The 20,774-nt window shown below is 42.9% G+C and overlaps 1 protein-coding gene across 3 annotated transcripts in view; it reads right to left on the reverse strand.

The window, feature by feature from the left end:
- The window catches only part of enah (ENAH actin regulator), a 561,715-nt gene that overhangs the window by 67,583 nt on the left and 473,358 nt on the right, over positions 1-20,774 (reverse strand). For 2 of the 3 annotated variants that reach the window (XM_080193082.1, XM_080193084.1), the window contains 2 exons: positions 13,558-13,620; positions 3,513-3,591 (listed from right to left, as the gene is read on the reverse strand). In XM_080193082.1, coding sequence (XP_080049208.1) covers positions 3,513-3,591; positions 13,558-13,620 — 142 coding nt within the window. The remainder of the gene's footprint in view (positions 1-3,512; positions 3,592-13,557; positions 13,621-20,774) is intronic. The other variant, XM_080193083.1, reaches the window with a different exon arrangement.

Below are 20,774 nucleotides of genomic sequence, written 5' to 3' on the forward strand. Positions count from 1 at the left end.
GTCAGTAATGGAATTGAGAGTTATAGATAGGCCTGGTAGGTATGGATATGATCAGCGCAACTTGTGGGCTGAAAGGCCTGTTTGTGCTGTAGTGTTCTATGTTCTAATCTTAGTACCAGACAGATCAGACAAAAGCAAGGCAGAGAGCAAGGAAACTCCAGATTAAACTGCATTTATTTCAATGCAAGAGGCCTGACGGGCAAGGCAGATGAACTCAGGGCATGAATGGGCATGTGGGACTGGGATATCATAGCAATTACTGAAACATGGCTAAGGGAGGGACAGGACAGACTGCTCAATGTTCCAGGGTACAGATGCTATAGAAAAGATAGAATAGGAGGTAAGAGAGGAGGGAAGTTGCACTTTTGATGAGGGAAAACATCATGGCAGTAATGAGAGGGGATATATCCAAGGGTTCGGCCACTGAGTGTAAATGGGTAAAACTGAGAAATAGGAAGGGGGAAATCGCTTTGATAGGGTTGTACTATAGGCCCCCAAATAGTCAGCGGGAAATTCAGGAGCAAATATGTAAGGAGATTACAGATAGTTCCAAGAGAAATGCAAGGTGAAGCATTTTGGTACATTGAACCAGGGCAGGATTAACTCAGTCAATGGTACGGCATGGGGGAGAGTTACAGAACAAAGAGATCTAGGGGTACAGGTTCCTTGGAAGTGGAATCACAGGTGGATAGAGTGATGAAGAAGGCATTCAGCACGCTTGGTTTCATTGGTCAGAACATTGAATACAGGAGTTGGGACACCTTGTTGAATACTCGTGTACAGTTCTGGTCACCCTATTATAGAAAGAATATTATTAAACTAGAAAGAGTGCAGAAAAGATTTACTAGGATCCTAGAGGGCATAGATTTAAGGTGAGGGGAGAGAGATACAGAAGTGTCCAGAGGGACAACTTTTTCACACAGAGGGTGGTGAGTGTCTGGAACAAGCTGCCCGAGATAGTAGTAGAGGTGGGTACAATTTTGTCTTTTAAAAAGCATTTAGACAGTTACATGGGTAAGATGGGTATAGAAGGATATGAGCCAAATGCAGGCAATTGGGACTAGCTTAGGGGTTTAAAAAAAAGGGCAGCATGGACAAGTTGGGCCAAAGGGCCTGTTTCCATGCAGTAAACCTCTATGACTCTATGGCTCAGAGTTGATGAGCTGGAACCTGGTCTTCAGACTCTGCGACACAGCAGGGAGAAAGAGAATTACCTGGACGTTATGTTTCAGGAGGCAGACACACCCCTCAGAATAACTACATCAAATTCGGTCAGTGCCATGGACAGGAAAGATGTGTCTGCGAGCAAAGCAGGGATCCAGGATATAGTGCTGAAGGAGCTGCAGCACTTGAGCTTGTTTAACAGGTTTGAGATTCTTGCTCTCTATGTGGACGACAGCAGGTCTGTAGGGAGGATGAGGAACCTAACCATAGCACCATGGTTCAGGGAGCCATTCAAGAGGGGGGAAAAAAGAGAAAAGTAGTTGTAATTGAGCATAGTATAGTCAGGGGCATAGATACTGTTCTCTGTATAAGATGATGAATGGGATGGATAGGATAGAGGTGGAGAGACTCTTCCCGCTCAAAAAAGACAGTAGGACTAGGGGGCACAGCCTCAAGATAAAGGGGAGGCGGTTTAGAACGGAGTTGAGGAGGAACTTCTTCACTCAAAGGGTGGTGAATCTCTGGAATTCTCTGCCCGTTGAAGTGGTGGAGGCTGCCTCGCTAAATATTTTTAAGAAGCGGGTTGATGGGTTTTTGATAAGAGAGGGGATTAAGGGTTATGGGGAGAGGGCGGGAAAGTGGAACTGAGCCACGACAGATCAGCCATGATCTTATTGAATGGCGGGGCAGGCTCGAAGGGCTAGATGGCCTACTCCTGCTCCTATTTCTTATGTTCTTATGTTCTTATGTTCTGTGGCCAGGATTGAGAGTCCTGAAAGCTGTGTTGCCTGCCTTGTGCCTGGGTTCAGGCCATCTTCGTGGCTGCAGAAGAATTTGGAGTGAGAGGGAAAGATCCGGTTGTCGTGGTGCACATGGGTATCAATGATATAGGTAGAAAAAAGAAAGAGGTTCTGTTGAGGGAATATGACCAACAAGGACTAAATTAAAAAGCAGAACCAAAAAGATACTTAAGCCACGAGCTAATCGGTGCAGGACCAACAAGATTAAAGAGCAAAACGTGTGGGTAAAACATTGGTGTGAGAGAAATGAGTTTGAATTCATGGTTCATTGGCTCCAGTGCTGGGGAAGGAGGGAGCTGTTCCAATGCGACAGGGTCCACCTGAATTGTGCTGAGACCAAAATCCTGGCAACTCACATGACTAGAGCTGTAGATAAATAATGGGGGGGAGTTTCAACTGCATGGAAAATAATTTAAAAAACTTAAAGGAAAGCTCAGGAGAGGTTATTAAAGTCTTCAGAACAAATAACAGGACAGAGAGTTTGGAAAGGATTAGGAATCTAACTTCAGGCTCAGCGGATAGGGGATGACTATGAGAAGGGGGTAGAGAATTCAGAAATCAGAAATGCAAAGGGACTTGGAAGTCCGACTTTAGGATTCTCTTAAGGTTCACGTGAAGGTTGAGTTTGTAGTTAGGAAGGCAAATGCAATGTTAGCATTCATTTTGAGAGAATTAGAATACAAAAGCAGAGGTGTACTGCTGAGGCTTTATAAGGTTCTGGTCGTAGAATCTATGGTGCAGAAGGAGGTCATTTGGCCCATCGAGTCTGCACCAAACACAATCCCACCCAGGACCTATTCCCGTAACCCCACATACTCACTCTGCTAATCCCCAGACATTCAGGCACAATTTAGCATGGCCAATCAACCTAACTAGCACATCTTTGGACTGTGGGAGGAAACCGGAGCACCTGGAGGAAACCGATGCAGACATGGGGAGAACGTGCAAATTTCACACAGTCACCCAAGGCCGGAATTAAACCTGGGTCCGTGGTGTTGTGAGGCAACAGTGCTAACCACTGTGCCACAGTGGTCAGACCACAGTTGAAATAGTGTGAACAATTTTTACTTCCCGCTGCTTCGGAAAAGCAGCCAGCATAATCAAGGACCCCACACACCTCGGACATTCCCTCTTCCACCTTTTTCTGTCAGGAAAAAGATGAAAAAATGAGGCCATGTACCAACCAACTCAAGAACAAGTTCTTCCCTGCTGCCATCAGACTTTTGAATGGTTCAATCATATCCAAGTCACTCACCATCCTGACTTGAAAAAAAATCACCATTTCTCCACTGCTGCTGGGTCAAAATTCTGGAATTCCGTCCTTAACAGCACTGTGGGTTTATCTACACCACATGGATTTCAGGGTAAGACGACAGCTCACCACTACCTTCTCAAGGGCAATTAGAGATAGGCAATAAATGCTGGCCTGGCCAGCAACGACCACACCCCATGAAATAGTAAAAAAAAATTAAGCCAGGGGATGACTGATTTAGTGAGGAGACTAAATAACGTGGGAAAAGAAAATAGTAGAAAATTCACCCAACATACCTGTTTCAATCTGTCATAATCCAGGATTTCTGTCTGCACACCATTGGTGTTTGCTGGGCCACTCGATGCGGATTTGCTTCTGAAATGAAAACAAACTGTGTTACAATAGGAGTATGACTGAAGGAAGCCCCAGGTGCTTTGCTGGTGGCTTCATTATAACCAATAAGTGCCCCTTGAGGAATTAGTGGTTCAGAGCTTCTCTGTGACGTCTTTCATTTACTTTGGTAAACAGATGCCATTCTAAATCTAAATTTCTCATTAAAATAAAGAAAAAAAATCAGCATTTAAAAAGATAACAACAGGACAAGTAAATCCTCTAACCTCTACCTGGAATCCAATGGATTCTTAAAATCTCATCGCCTCAGAGCTCTCTCAGTCAGAAACCCTGAAATGTCAGTATTTTTGTCAGAGTGTATAAGAACATAAGAATTAGGAGCAGGAGTAGGCCATCTAGCAACTCGAGCCTGCCCCGCCATTCAATAAGATCATGGCTGATCTGAAGTGGATCAGTTCCACTTACCCGCCTGCTCCCCATAACCCTTAATTCCCTTATCGATCAGAAATCTATCTACCTGTGACTTAAACATATTCAATGAGGTAAGCTCCACTACTTCAATGGGCAGAGAATTCCAGAGATTCACCACCCTCTGAGAGAAGAAGTTCCTCCTCAACTCTGTTCTAAACTGCTCCCCCCTTATTTTGAGGCTGTGCCCTCTAGTTCTGGTTTCCTTTCTAAGTGGAAAGAATCTCTCTCCCTCTACCCTATCTAGCCCCTTCATTATCTTATACGTCTCTATAAGATCCCCCCTCAGCCTTCTAAACTCCAACGAGTACAGGCCCAATCTACTCAATCTCTCCTCATAAGTAACCCCCTCATCTCCGGTATCAGCCTGGAGAACCTTCTTTGTACTCCCTCCAAGGCCAATATATCCTTTCGCAAATAAGGGGACCAAAACTGCACACAGACCTCCAGCTGCGGCCTCACCAGTGCCCTGTACAGTTGCAGCAAGACCTCCCTACTTTTATATTCTATCCCCCTCACTATAAAGGCCAACATTCCATTCGCCTTCTTGATCACCTGCTGCACCTGCAGACTGAGTTTTTGCAATTCGTGCACAAGGACCCCCAGGTCGTGCACAGTAGCATGCTGCAACTTTTCACCATTTAAATAATATTCCATCCTACTATTATTTCTTCCAAAGTGGATAACCTCACATCTGTATCTGTGTAGCTGCTTTGTACATAAATCAGTTCATTTTGTTTCTTGTATTGACACTGATGGCTGTGTTGGACTTTTAAGTTCTATGTTAGTCTTGTATATTTCAATGCTTTACTGGCTGTTTGCAAAAACAAACCCTCCATCTCTTTAGCCATAGGCTTTGTAAACTACATTAACTGCACTGAGAAAGTACAAACCAAGCTTCATCTCCTACCCATACTGCATACCAGCAGCGGATGACTAGAGGTCACTTCCCTGCTACTTTTGCACCAAGTCTAAGTTTTCCGAGGGGCTCACAAATCTAAGGACTGCAAAAATCTGAAAAGGTTCCAGAAGTCCATGTGAATGAACGCGGGTAAAAGTAATTCATTAGTTAGATAGGTACATCCAACTGTCCACAATCACAAATGAAAGCACAATAATGAAAAGTAAGTTGACGTTGTGGTAAATGTAAATATGGAATAATTTGTTCAGTTTGGCCACAAACGCACAGTCATGGAAACCAAGTTGTAAGGCTACGATGGCATTGAAGATCGGAAAAAATATCCTGAAAGGAGGTTATAGAGAGGGAGTTTTATAATGAATGGATTTATATGAATGTAAAAAAACAATTCACATAGAATCCCTACAGTACAGAAGGAGGCCAATTAGCCCATCGACTCTCTGACAGGGCATTCTACCCAGGCTCACATACCCCCATGCCTGTGCACTTACCATGGCTAATCCACCTAAACTATACAATTTTGGAGTGTGGGAGAAAACCAGAGCACATGGAGAAAACCCACACTGATACAGAGAGAACATGCAAACTCCACAGTCACCCAAGGGCAGAATTGAAACCAGGTCTCGGGCACTGTGAGGCAGCAGTGCTAACCACTGTGCCACTGTGTCACCTAATACAACAAACTAAGTTCATGGACTGTTATCCAGATAAACCTAGCAGTAAAGAAGATAATAAACAGCAAATCCATGCTATTACTTTATGTTACCAATAAAGATAAAAGGAGCAGAAGTTTAAATGAGTGAAAGGCAAATTAGTTCTGATGATAGTAGTTCCTGCAGAAATAACAAGTATGGCAGTGGAGATATAAGAACAGGAGTAGCCAAATAAACTCCTTAATCCATCACTCAATTCGATCATGACTCATCTGTAACTCAACTCTAAATAACCAGCACAGTTACATTACTGTTTATGAAAAATGTCTATCATTTTCAAAATTTCAGTGGACCTCTGCTATCCACAGCTTTTTGAGGAAGAGTTCCAGATTTGCATTCTGAAAAACTTAACAAATTGTACTCCTGAACTGCCTAACAGCAATTTTAAAATTGTTATCATAGAAACATAGAACATTACAGCACAGAAACAGGCCTTTTGGCCCTTCTTGGCTGTGCCGAACCATTTTTCTGCCTAGTCCCACTGACCTGAACCTGGACCATATCCCTCCACACCCCTCTCATTCTGTACCTGTCCAAATTTTTCTTAAGTGTTAAAAGTGAGCCTGCATTTACCACTTCATCTGGCAGCTCATTCCCCACTCCCACCACTCTTTGTGTGAAGAACCCCACCCCCTGCAATATTCCCTTTAAACTTTTCCCCCTTCACCCTTAACCCATGTCCTCTAGCTTTTTTCTCCCCTAGCCTCAGTGGAAAAAGCCTGCTTGCATTCACTCTATCTATACCCATCATAATTTTATACACCTTGATCAAATCTCCCCTCATTCTTCTATGCTCCAGGGAATAAAGTCCTAACCAACTTTCTCTGTAACTCAGTTTCGCAAGTCCTGGCAACATCCTGATAAACCTTCTCTGTACTCTTTCAACCTTATTAATATCCTTCCTGTAATTAGGTGACCAAAACCACACACAATACTCTAAATTCGGCCTCACCGATGTCTTATAGAAACTTGATGTGGAGATGGCGGTGTTGGACTGGGGTAAAAACAGAAAGAAGTCTCACAACACGAGCTTAGAGTCGAACAGGTTTATTTGTAGCAAATGCCACAAGTTTTCGGAACACGCGGTTCCTTCATCAGGTGATTTCTCCCACCCACCTGACAAAGGAACAGCGTGTTCCAAAAACTTGTGGCATTTGCTACATATAAACCTGTTGGTCTCTAAGCTCGTGTTGTGAGACTTCTTTCTGTTTTTACAACCTCACCATAACATTCCAACTCTTATCCTCACATAAAGGCCAATGTACCAAAAAGCACTCTTTACGATCCTATCTACCTGTGATGTCATTCTTAGGGAATTACGAATCTGTATTCCCAGATTCCTCTGTTCTACTGCACTCTTCAGTGTCTTACCATTTACCTTGTATAAAACATAGAACGCTACAGCACAAACAGGCCCTTTGGCCCACAAGTTGCGCCAATCATATCCATACCTACCAGGCCATAGAACTATCTGTAACTCTCAATCCCATTAAATCCCATATACTCATCCAAAAGTCTTTTAAAAGACCCCAGCGAGTTTGCCTCTACCACCACCAACGGCAGCCGATTCCACTCACTCACCACCCTCTGAGTAAAAAACTTACCCCTAACATCTCCTCTGTACTTGCTCCACAGCACCTTAAACCTGTGTCCTCTTGTAGCGACCATTTCAGCCCTGAGAAATAGCCTCTGAGAATCCACCCTATCTATGCCTCTCAACATTTTATAAACCTCTATCAGGTCGCCTCTCAACCTTCGTCTCTCCAGGGAGAAGAGACCTAGCTCCCTCAACCTATCTTCATAAGGCATGCCTCCCAATCCAGGCAACATCCTTGTAAATCTCCTCTGCACCCTCTCAATCGCTTCCATATCCTTCCTGTAGTGAGGCGACCAGAACTGCGCACAGTACTCCAAGTGGGGTCTGACAAGGGTCTTATAAAGTTGCAGCATTATCTCCTGACTCCTAAACTCAATCCCTCGATTAATGAAGGCCAGTACACCATACGCCTTCTTGACCACATCCTCCACCTGCAACACTGATTTAAGAGTCCTATGGACCCGGACCCCAAGATCCTTCTGCTCCTCAACACTGCTAAGACTCCTACCCTTGATATTGTACTCCTTCATCCCATTGGTCCTGCCAAAATGGACCACTACACATTTATCCGCGTTGAAGTCCATCTGCCACTTCTCCGCCCAGTCTTGCATCCTATCTATGTCACGCTGCAACTTCTGACATCCCTCCAGACTATCCACAACACCACCAACCTACGTATCGTCGGCGAACTTACTAACCCATCCCTCCACTTCCTCATCCAGGTCATTTATGAAAATGACAAACAGCAAGGGTCCCAGAACAGATCCCTGGGGCACTCCACTGGTGATCGACCTCCATGCAGTAGAATGTTCTACTTTGGTTTGTCCTTCCAAAGTGCAATACACTTGTCTGCATTAAACTCCATCTGCCATTTTTAGCCCATTTTTCTAGCTGGTCCAAATCCCTCGGCAAGCTTTGAAAACCTTCCTCACTGTCCACTACACCTCCAATCTTTGTATCATCAGCAAATTTGCTGATCCAATTTACCACATTATCATCCAGATCATTGATATAAATGAGAAACAACAATGGACCCAGCATTGATCCCTGTGGTACCACTAGTCACAGGCCTCCATTCAGAGAAGCAATCCCCCACTACCACCCTCTGGCTTCTTCCATTGAGCCAATGTCTAATCCAATTTACTACCTCTCCATGTATACCTAGCGACTGAACCTTCCTAACTAACCTCGCATGCAATATAAAATGTTAATATATATAGTTAAAATCCAAGGCTCCAGTACTGATCCCAGAGGGACACCATTGTGATATCCTGTGAGTTTGAGAATATTTTCTGCCTCAACAATTAATGATCTATATCACAAATTTACTCCTCAGTCTGTGTATTTCCATTTTTTATAAGGATCTTCTGTGCAATGCCTTACCAAATAATTTTGTATGCCAGATAGACTAGACAGGCACAATTCTTCAACCTAGAGTGCTCTGGAAGATGCATGCATCTTCAATTTCCTCACCAAAATCAAATTCTAGAGATTTATTTACCCTAAATCTAATTCCTGGTTACCATTTTATCATCTATATTAAATTCACCAAGTTCCTTCTCTATTTTTAGCTTCCCTTGTACTGCTAGTAATTTGCGCTCTTCCTTCACTCTGGAAAAAAAGTTAAAGGTTTTTACAATTGTATGATAAAACAAAAAGTGCTAGAGATACTCTGCAGCTCAGGCAGCATTATGGAGAGAAACTAAGTTAACATTTCCTGCTGAGTATTTCCAACATTTTTCCTGTTTTTTTTCAGATTTCCAGCACCTGCAGTATTTTGCTTTCATTCTTTCATGTGCGTTAGGAAATCAGCATTAGTAGAAAAATGGTTTGAGGGGAAATTGATGGGATATAAGGTGGATAAATCTCCAGGGCCTGATAATCTTCATCCCAGAGTACTTAAGGAAGAGTACTTATGAAAAATAGTAAATCTATTGGTGGCAATTTTCCAAAATTCAAATTTCCAAAAACTATTCATAAAGGGAAATAGAGAGAAAACAGGGAACTATAGACCAGTGAGCCTGATGTTAGTGTTGGGGAACTTGCTAAAGGATTATCAAGGATTACAGAGCTCAGCATTTGGAAAGCAGTGGTATAATCAGACAAAGTAGCTTGGATTTACAAAGAGGAAATCATGCCTGATGAATCTATTGGAATTCTTAGAGGATGTAACTAGGAGAGTTGACTAGGGAGAACCAGTGCATGTGGCTTAGTTAGACTTTCAGAAGGCTTGCGACAAGGTCTCACATAGCAGGCTTCTATGTAAAAATGAAGCACATGGGATTGTGGGGAGTGTCTTGAGATAGATCAAAGGCTGTTTAGCAAAAAGGAAATGAACAGTTGGCATAAATGGGTCTTTTTTCAATTGGCAGGCAGTGAGTAGTGGGGTCAGGGATTTGTGCCAGGACTTCAACAGTTCACATACATTAATCATTTGGAAAAGGGAACTAAATGTATTATCTCCAAATTAGCAGAAGATACAAAGTTGCGAGGGAGGGTGAGTAGTGAGCTGCAGAGATATTCCAGTGTGATTTGGACTAGCTGAGTGAGTGGGCATATGCAATATAATGCGTATAAATGTTTATCCACTTCAGTAGCCAGAATAGGAAGTCAGGTTATTATTTGAATGGGTGTAAGTTGAGAGAGGTGGATACTTAGCGAGACCTTGGAGTTGTTGTGCATCAGTCACTGAAAGTAAACGCACAGATACAGCAGACAGTAAAGTAGGCAAATGGTATGTCAGCTGTCATAGCAAGAGGATTTGAGTATAAAATTAGGAATGTTTTACTGCAGTTGTACAGGGTATTGGTGAGGCCACACCTGGAGTACTGTGCACAGTTTTGTTGTGCTTATCTGAAGAAGGATGTCCTTATTATAGAGGGAGTGCAGCGAAGGTTTACCAGGCTAATTTCTGGAATAGCAGGTATGTCATATGAGGAGAGACCCTGTCAATTAGGATTATATTCACTGGAGTTCAGAAGAGTGAGAGGGGATTGTTAGGCTTTCATTTATTTTTGCTTTACGATCTTCTTTCTCAGTGTATTGAATTCTATTCAATTAAAAACTCATTGCATGGTCAAATTCACATATAAACATATAAATTAGGAACAGGAGTAGGCCGCTGAGCCCACTGAGCCTGCTCTACCATCCAATCATTTCATGGCTGATCTAATTGTAACTTCAACTCCACATTCTTGCCCATCCCAATGAACTTTCACCGCTTTGTCTATCAAGAATCCAAACTCTGCTTCCACTGCCTTATGAGGAAGAGAGTTCCAAAAACTCACTACCCTTAAGAGAAAAAAAAATTCTGTTCATCGTTGTCTTAAATCGGCATGCCCTTATTTTTAAATAGTGACCTCAAGTTTTAGATTCTCCCACAAGAGGAGACAGTCTTTCCACATCCACAATGTCAATATCCCTCAGGATCTTCAATTAAATAGCCTCTTACTCTTTTAAACTCCATTGATGCAAGCCTAGCTGGTCCAGCCTTTCTTCATCAGACAACCCACCCACTGCTGGTATTAGTCCAGTTAACTTTCTCTGAACTAATTTCAATGTATTTACATAATTCCTTAAGTAAAGAGACCAATACTGGACACAGTACTCCAGACATGGTCATACAAATATTCTGTTTAACTCGAGCATAATCTATCTCCTTTTGTGTTCAATTCCCCTTGCAATAACACTAGATATAAACATACCAAATGGAGCAGAAGTAGGTCATTCAGCCCCGTGAGCCTACTCCTCCATTCGACAAGATCATGTTTTGTGTATATAATTGCGCATTCCCGTCTACACCCAATAAGCTTTGATTTCCTTGCCTAACAAGAATCTATCTATCTCCATCTTAAAGATATTCAATGACACCATCTCCACTGCCTCCTGAGGAAAAGTGTTCCAAAGTTGCACAACATTCTGAGAGAAAGAAATTGCTATTTCTGTTCTAAAAGGGCGGGCACTCATTTTAAAACAAGGCCCCTAGTTCTGGACTCACCCACATGTGGAAATATTATTTTCACATCTACCTTGTCAAAACTGTTCAGGATCTTTTACCCCACAATCAAGTTCTAAACTCCAGTGGAAAAAGGCCCAGTCTGTCCAAACTATCCTCGTAAGACACAGAAACATAAAAAAAGGAGCAGGAGTAGGTCATTCGGCCCTTTCAGCTTGCTCAGCCATTCAATATGATCGTGGCTGATCATCCAACTCAATAGCTTCATCCTGTCTTCCAACCCATATCCATTGATCCCTTCCGCCCCAAGAACTCCTTCTTGAAAATACAACAAGGGGCGATCTTTCTGGCTCATTCTGCCGGTTGACTGGCATGGAACACGGTAAGATTGCGAAGGAGGCAAAAACTCGTCTTGCTTCTTGCAATACTACTGGCTCTGTGAAGCCGGTGTCATCAGCTTCATGCCTGGTTTATAATATTTAAATCTTGATTTAAATATTATTAGTGAGCCCAGGATCGAACTGTCTGGGCTCACTTGCCTTAACAGCCTCACTTGCCTTAATGGCCTTGTCAGTGGAGGTCCTCACCAACGCAGATCACATATGGTCCCCCCCACCAATGGGGACCAGAACATGATGGCCTCGCTGGTGGGATCGGTGGCCATTGAGGCCCTCAGGAGTTTGGGGACAGGGGCGGCATTGCTCCTTGGGTAGTGCCTGTATGGGACCTTGGCAGCCTCACTCCCTGGCACTGCCCACTGAGCTGTACCAAGGGCTAGGGCCAAAAGCAGAGGGGGCAGGACCTGAAGGGGAGGGTGGGGGTGAGGGGTGACACACTGCGCCATCTCCAATCAGGGATTGGCCCAGGGGGAAGAAGGATCAGGCCAACGATGGGCCAGTGAGGCCAGCAATAGGCTGGGGGGGATGTGTCTCTCAGTGTAATATGTACACTTGCACACAGAACATTGAGAAATCAAGGTGCATGTGCAAATGTTGAATTTAACTGTCAGCAGCTGGCTTTCTGGCGAGAATCACACTTCCGGCCATGGAAGTACAAATTACACTTTCCTTTTCTTTTTGCACAAAGTGGCATTAGATCGCATCTGAGAGCTCGCCCAAAATGGTTTTGATTTTTGATTTGATTTAGTATTGTCACATGTATTAACATACATTGTAAAGTATTGTTTCTTGCGCGCTATACAGACAAAACATACCGTTCATAGAGAAGGAAACGAGAAAGTGCAAAATGTAGTGTTACAGTCATAGCTAGGGTGTAGCATTGTTAGAGAGTTTAAAAGAGTTAGAATGAAGTTTTAGAAGCATCCAACGAGAGTAAAGGATAGAATTAGAAGGTATGCTGGGCACAGCTTGCAAGAAGTCGCCTCGCTCTGGTGCCATCTTGGATAATGGGCGTGATTCCCTCTTATTTTCATGCTCATTTGGCACTTAGAGTCAAGGAGGTTTACAGCAGGGGAACAGGCCCCTTCGGTCCAACTCGTCCATGCCATCCAGTTTTTACCACTAAGCTAGCCCCAATTGCCTGCATTTGGCTCATATTCCTCTATACCCATCTTACCCATGTAGCTGTTTAAATGCTTTTTGAAGGACAAAACTGTACCTGCCTCTACTACTGTCTCTTGCAGCTCATTCCAGACACTCACCACCCTCTGAGTGAAAGAACTGCCCCTGTGGACATTTCTGTATCTCTCCCCTCTTATCTTAAACCTATGCATTCCAGTTCTCCCCCAACTTTGGGAAAAGATGTCGACTATCTAGCTGGTCTACTCCTCTCATTACTTTATAGACCTCTAAGCCTCCTATGCTTCAGGGAAAAAAGTCCCAGTCTATCCAGACTCTCCTTAGAACTCAAACCATCTAGTCCCAGTTGCATCCTAGTAAATCTTTTTTGCACTCTTTCTAGTTTAATAACATCCTTTCTATAATAGAGTGACCAGAACTGTACACAGTATTCCAAGTATGGCCATACCAATGTCTTGTACAACTTCAACAAGATGTTCCCAACTCCTGTATTCAATGTTCTCACTTTAGGGGAGACAACCTTGTAGTAGGAGACTTTGACTTAGTGTAAGTATTTATGTTTACCTGTATGCCCATCCTAAGGTGTGAAGAAAACCACTGGTCACGAAAGGAAATAGAAAACAAGGACAGTAAAAGGAAATTCTTGGACCCCCATCCAATCAAAAATCACACTTAACATGCAGATTAATACACACATCCCACAATCCCATGCAGTGTGGGGCTCTGACCCTTCCAGATATTTCTGGTTACGCATACTGATTTTTAATTAAAAAAAACAGACTCAACAGGCCAATTGGTACCTGTTTACTGTGTCATAGAACTTGTTGTCAGAGATGAGTTGATTTCTCCACGGAGAATCTCGTCTATGAGAAAGAAAAGGAAGCTTGAAAAAATCTCACTGTTGTTGATGTAGCAAAGGGACCAGCATCAACCCAAATCGTAACCTCTCTCAAAGTTACATCACCAATAATTGAGGAATGGGCACACTGAACCCCATGAAGAGTTGCGAGCACTGTGGGTCCATAAGTCAAAATCTTCAGTTTGATACTTTAATTATCCAGTACGGGTTTAGTGTCTGCATTTTCATAAGGTTGTTTTTGTACATAAAACATAAAAAGGTAAATACTAAAATTCAAATGCTTGCAACGTAAAACAGTTAATTCCTGATATTCAACCCAAACTATTGCAAATTAGGATAAAAGATCACCTGAGATCTTACAGGCCACAGTGACATATTGCTTCCATGGGAATAATACCGATCTCCTGTGATAAAGCTTCTAACTCCAGCGTAGTTACAATATCTGTGGAGTCTATTCAAGCATTCAGATAGCTTAAGCGTAAGTTGAGTATAAGTTTAGCCCCTCATGGGTATTGAATATTTTTCAAAGATGAATGTCATTATTAAGAGGCTGAGCTGGAATTTGAGGGAAGGTTCACACTGTGATATAAGAATAACGATGTTCCTGCTGACTCCGGAGTAAGGCCTAAATGCTTCAATCATCAAAAAAACTGAATTTTAGATTCATGGGTAACACAAGACACTTCCTCCATACAGGAAGATCTGAATCTGAATTCTTAACCCACCTTCTCCTTGCAACAATATTAATGTATTATGTTACCTTTTAAAAAGAAAATGGGAAGAGTACAGATCCAACATGTTCCTTACTAAGAGAACTCTGGATGTCTAGAATTAAAGGTGCACAGTGACAAGCACTGCCTCATAGCTCCAGGGACTTGGGTTCAATTCCGGCCTTGGGTGACTGCCTGTGTTGAGTTTGCACATTCTCACCGTGTCTGCTGGCATGCTAAATTGCCCCTTAATGTCCCAAGATGTGTAGGTTAGATGAATTAGCCATGGCAAACAAGATATGTAGAGGGATAGGTAGTATTGAGGAAGCAGGGGCGCTGCAGAAGGACTTGGACAGGTTAGAAGAGAGTAGGCAGGAAGTGGCAGATGGAATACAATGTGGAAAAATGTGAGGTTATGCACTTTGGAAGGAGAAGTGGAGGCGTAGGCTATTCTCTAAATGGGAAAATGCTTAGGAAATCAAAAACACAAAGGGACTTGGGAGTCATTGTTCGAGATTCTCTTAAGGTTAGCATGCAGGTTCAGTTGGCAGTTAGGAAGGCAAATGCAATGTTAGCATTCATGTTGAGAGGGCTAGAATACAAGAGCAGGGATGTACTTCTGAGGCTGTATAAGGCTCTGGTCAGAACCCATTTGGAGTACTGTGGGCAGTTTTGGGTATCGCACCTAAGGAAGGATGTGCTGGCCTTGGAAAGTGTCCAGAGAAGGTTCACAAGGATGATCCCTGGAATGAAAAGCTTGTCATATGAGGAACGGTCTGTACTCATTGGAGTTTAGAAGAATGGAGGGGGATCTTATTGAAGCTTACAGGATACTGAGAGGTCTGGATAGAGTAGATAAGGTGCCGCACAAGAGGTTGTTACAGAAGGTTAGGGGGCATGGAGTTGGGCGTAGGGTGTTAGCGTGGATAGAGGATTGGCTGTCAAATAGGAGGCAGAGAGTGTGTGTCAATGGGTGCTATTCGGATTGGCGATTGGTGACTAGTGGAGTGCCCCAGGGATCGTTGCTGGGGCCTCAGCTATTTACCATTTATATAGATGATCTGGAGGAGGGAGCCGAGTGTAAGGTGTCGAAGTTTGCTGATGACACAAAGATTGGTGGAACGGCAAATTGTGCGGAGGGTGTGGAAAATCTGCAGAGGGGTCTAGATAGGCTGAGTGAATGGGCCAGGAAATGGCAAATGGAATTTAATGTTGGTAAGTGTGAGGTTGTCCATTTTGGTAGGAATAATGGTAGGAAGACTACTACTTTCATGGCGAAAAGCTGCAGCATGCAACGGTGCAGAGGGACCTGGGGGTCCTTGTGCATAAGTCGCAAAAACCCAGCCTGCAGGTGCAGCAGGTGGTCAGGAAGGCGAATGGGATGCTGGCCTTCATAGCGAGGGGGATTGCATATAAAAGTAGGGAGGTCTTGCTGCAACTGTACAGGGCACTGGTGAGGCCGCAGCTGGAGTACTTTTTGCAGTTTTGGTCGCCGCGCTTGCGCAAGGATATTTTGGCCTTGGAGGGAGTGCAGAGGAGGTTCACAAGGCTGATACTGGAGTTGAGGGGGTTGGGCTATGAGAGGCTGAATAAACTAGGCTTGTACTCGTTAGAGTTTAGAAGGATGAGGGGAGATCTCAATTTGACGTACAAGATGATGAATGGGATGGATAGGGTAGAGGTGGAAAGGTTCTTCCCACTCAGAAAGGACAGTAGGACTAGAGGGCACAGCCTGAAGATAAGGGGGGGGGCGGTTTAGAACGGAGTTGAGGAGGAACTTCTTCACTCAAAGGGTGGTGAATCTCTGGAATTCTCTGCCCGTTGAAGTGGTGGAGGCTGCCTCGCTAAATATATTTAAGACGCGGGTAGATAGGTTTTTGGTAGGCAAGGGGATTAAGGGTTATGGGGAGAAGGCGGGAGAGTGGAACTGAGCCACTTCAGATCAGCCATGATCTTATTGAATGGCGGGGCAGGTTTGAAGGGCTAGATGGCCTACTTCTGCTCCTATTTCTTATGTTCTTAGATGTGGAGAGGATGTTTCCACTAATAGGAAAAACTAGAACCAGTGGGCACAACCTCTGGCTAAAGGAATGATCCTTTAAAACAGAGATGAAGAGGAATTTCTTCAGGTGAATCTGCGGAACTCTTTGCTGCAGAAGGTTGTGAAGGCCAGGTCATTGAGTGTCTTCAAGACAGAGATAGATAGGTTCTTGATTAATAAGGGGATCAGGGGTTATGGGGAAAAGGCAGGAGAATGGGGATGAGAAAAATATCAGCCATAATTGAATGGCAGAGCAGAATTGATGGGCCAAGTGGCCTAATTCTATTCCTATGTCTCCTATGCAGGGCATGGGAGAGAGCCTGGGTAGAGAGCCTGTCAGACTCAATGAGCTAAATGGCCTCTTGTGCACTGTAGAGATTTTATGATTCTATAAAGAAGAAAAGCTTTTACTTTTAACAAATTCAGCTGCAGCCCTAGAAGAATATAAATGCAAGAAGGAACTCTAAGCAACCAGAAAAGCAAAAAACGGTGGCATGAAAGAGTACATACGAACAAGATTAGGGAGAATCCTAAGGTATTCTATCAATCCATTAAGAGGATGAGGTTAACCAGGGAGAGTAGACCCATTAGGGACTAAGGGGGCGATCTGTAAATGAAGCTGCAGGCCATTGAAAGGAGAATGAAGTCATAAGTACAGAATTCAGGAAAATGGACTGTAAGGAACTTGCACAGTTTGACATAGGAAGTGAGAAAGTATTGGAAGCTTTGAAGGACTTAGAAAGGGACAAATACCCAAGTCCAGATGAATTGCATTCCAGGCCACTGTGGGAGGCGAGACAGGAAATTGCAGGGACTCTGACACAAATTTTTATTTCCTTTCCGGCCATGGGTGAAGGGCCAGAGGTCTGTAGGATATTTAATGTGGTTCCATTTTTCAAGAAGGTTGGTAGAGATGAACCAGGGAAATTACAGGCCAGTGAGTCTCACATCATTGGTTGAGAAACTATTAGACAACATTCTGAGGGAGATAATTAAACTTCACTTGGAAAGTAAATTTCGGGACAGTCAGCATGACCTTGTCAGAGGGAGGTCATGCCTAACAAATTTGTTAGAAATTTTCGAAAAAGTGATCGAGCACTTGAATGAGGGAACTGTAGTCGATGTATTTTATATGGATTTTAGCAAAACCTTTGAGAAGGTCCCACCTGGGAAACTTTTTTATATTCATTTATGGAATGTGAGCATCACTGGCTGGGCCAGAATTTATTACTCATTCGTAACTGACCTTTATTTCATAGGGCACAACCACATTGCTGTGGTTCTGGAGTCACACGTAGGCCAGACCAGTTAAGGATGTCAGATTTCCTTCCCTAAAGGACATTAGTGAACCAGATGGGTTTTTCCGACAATCGACAACAGTTTCATGGTCATCATTAGACTTCTGCATTCCAGATTTTTTTTAAATTCAAATACAACCATCTGCCATGGTGGGATTCAAACCCTGGGTCCCTGGATTACTAGTCCAGTGACAATACTACCCCGCCACGACCTCTCTGAATTAATTGAAAAGCACATGGAATTCAGGAAACCCAGCAAGATGGATCTGACACTGGCTTAGTAATTGAAATCATAGAAGCCCTACAGTGCAGAAATAGGCCATTCAGCCCTATCGAGTCTGCACTGACCACAATTGGACACAAACAGTGGTGGTAGAACGCCGTTGAGTGAGAGGAGGCTGGTTTTCATGGCATCTGTTTGTTTATATACATCAACTATATAGATAGGAATGTAAATTTGAAGATGACACCAAGATTGGTAGGGTATATAATAGTGAAAAAGATGGTTGTAGTTTACAGGAAGATATAGATAGGTTGGTCAGATAGGCAGAGCAGTGGCAGATGGAATTTTAAAAAAATTCATTAGTGGGACATGGGCATCGCTGGCTGGCTAGCATTTATTGTCCATCCCTAGTTGCCCTTGGAGGGCAGTTGAGAGTCAATCACATTGCTATGGTTCTGGAGTCACATATAGACCACATCAGGCAAGGAAGGCAGATTTCATTCCCTAAAGGACATTGGTGAACCAGATGGGTTTTTCTGACAATTAACAGTGGTTTCACAGTCATTAGACTTTTTAATTCCAGATTTTTACTGAATTCAAATACAACTATCAGTTAAATGTTGAGCTGATGCGCTATGGAAGAAGTAACACAAGGAAATAATTAATAAATGGCAGGACATTAGGAAACTCAGCAGAATAGATGGACCTTGGGTAAATTATTCACAGATCTCTGAAATCAACAAAGCATGTGAATAGGGTAGTTAAGAAGGCATATGGGACACTTGCTTTTATCAGTCATATAGAGTATAAGAGCAAAGAGATAATGTTGGACTTGTACAGAATATTGGTTAGGCCACAGCTGGAGTACTGTGTGCAGTTCTGGAGCATTTAAGCTATAAGGAGAGACATGATGGGCTTCGATTGTTTTCTTTAAAGCAGCAAAGGCCGAGGGGGACATGATTGAGGTATGTACGGTTACAAGGGGTATGGAGAGGGAGAATAGGAAGCAACTGTTCCCCTTGGTGGGGTATAGTTTTAGGTGAGGGGCAGGAGATTTAGAGGTAATTTGAGAAAAAAAAAATCACTCAGTGGATGATGGGAATCTGGAATGCACTGCCTCGGAAGGTAGTGGAGGCCAAAATCCTTAAAACCTTTAAAAAATATTTGGATGATCACTTGAAATATCATAAAATTTAAAGATATGGAACAAGAGTTGGAAAATGGGATTAGCTTGACTTTAGTAATCGTTATTGTTGGTGCAGACACTATGAGTCTAAGGGCTTTTTCTGTACAACTCTCTGATTCTGGGTGTGATCTTACCGGCTCGTCACACCAGTTGATCAGCGTGGTGAGCAGTGAAATTGCAAGAGAAGTGAAAAATTAGGTTCCCACCCAGTTTCTCACCTTTTCCAATGATACCAACACCGGGTTGCTGGCATAAATCTAAATTTAAATATTTAAATCTGAACGGTGAGGCTTAAGGGGAGGCAGCGCATGTGTATTTTGCAATCGGGGATCACCGGGGCAGCGATTGATTTGGGGGGGAGGGGTGTAGGTTTAAAATGGGGGTCAGGATGTCTGGGGGAATGACAAATTCCCAGTGCACTCTGTACTATTATACATAGTGCACTGGAAGATCAGGCGCCTGCGCTGTAATGCCCTCTGGTAATCATCAGCCAGCTTCAGCTTGAAGACGCTGTCCAATCCTCCTACTGGCAAGAAACACACACTGCCTCTTTTTATTCTGAGTCATAAGATCTAAATTTTTCTCTCGCCAAAAAAATGGGCACGATTCTCTGCCGTTTTACATGCTCTTTCAGCCCTTAGAATTTTTTTGGTAAGATCACCCCCTGTGTCTCTATAGAAAACAGACAAAGTGTGAACTGAACACAAACAATTATTTTGAAGATTGCAACAATTGACTGAAACAAAATAAATATTAAGAAACATGAAACCAAGGCCGTAGGATTGTTGTGTTGGTATAGTAAAAGATTTAAAATAGGCTGAACATGACTCAGCTTCCTCACATTTTTCACATGCAGTGCTAAACTGAGGCCCTATATGCCTCAGGTTGACTACGGCACTATTTTAAAAAGGAGCAGAGAAGATCTCTCTAGTTATATTTAATGCCTAATCAACTAAAAGCACATTATCTGGTCTTTAGCACATTGCTGTGGGAACTTGCCGTGTATAAACTGCCTGCTGTGTCCCCTACAAAAGTACTAAAGTTACTGAAAAACACTTTGGGACAGCTTGAGCTGTATAAATGCAAGATTTTCTTTTCTGTTAAAAAAACCAAGCAAGTAAACTGAAAATCAGAAATTTGTTTCCAATGGTTCCTTTTCCTGTCAGTGTTGTTCATGCAGAAGAGCATAAACCCAAATCCCTGATCAGTGCTGTCACCTTGGGATGAAGAAAAAAGATCACAGTAACAAAATCCAAAATTAAAGAGTTAGAAGTTGAAAGGATAGCCTTTCAATTCCCTACGATTTTCAAAAGGATGTAAAAGATACATATTGTGATTTGAAGAGCAGAGGAGTTCTACTTAAAATGTCCACAATCACCACTGAAAAATGAAAATACAGATGTACAGTGAAGATAAGAGCATGTATTCTAATTAAGTGTATCTCTTCCTGCCATTCTACTTAAGGCAAGATTCTGGATTGATGCTTCTGAGCTCCCTTAGAACTGCACCAAAACGTCAGCTGAAATTATAGGCCTGTAACTTCCTAAAAGTGTCAATCTCCATCGGTTTGCCATTCTGGATGGACTTACCCTCAGTATTCAATGCGCAACCTTCCTCGCTCAAACGGTGATAGAAGAGCAGCAAAGCGTGACTTGGCAGCTTTGGAATAAGTGACACTGACAAGGGGATGCTTAAAGGGA

This window comes from Carcharhinus amblyrhynchos, chromosome 7 (genome assembly GCF_965287045.1).
Source record: "Carcharhinus amblyrhynchos chromosome 7, sCarAmb.v2.hapA, whole genome shotgun sequence".
Lineage (NCBI taxonomy): Eukaryota > Metazoa > Chordata > Chondrichthyes > Carcharhiniformes > Carcharhinidae > Carcharhinus > Carcharhinus amblyrhynchos.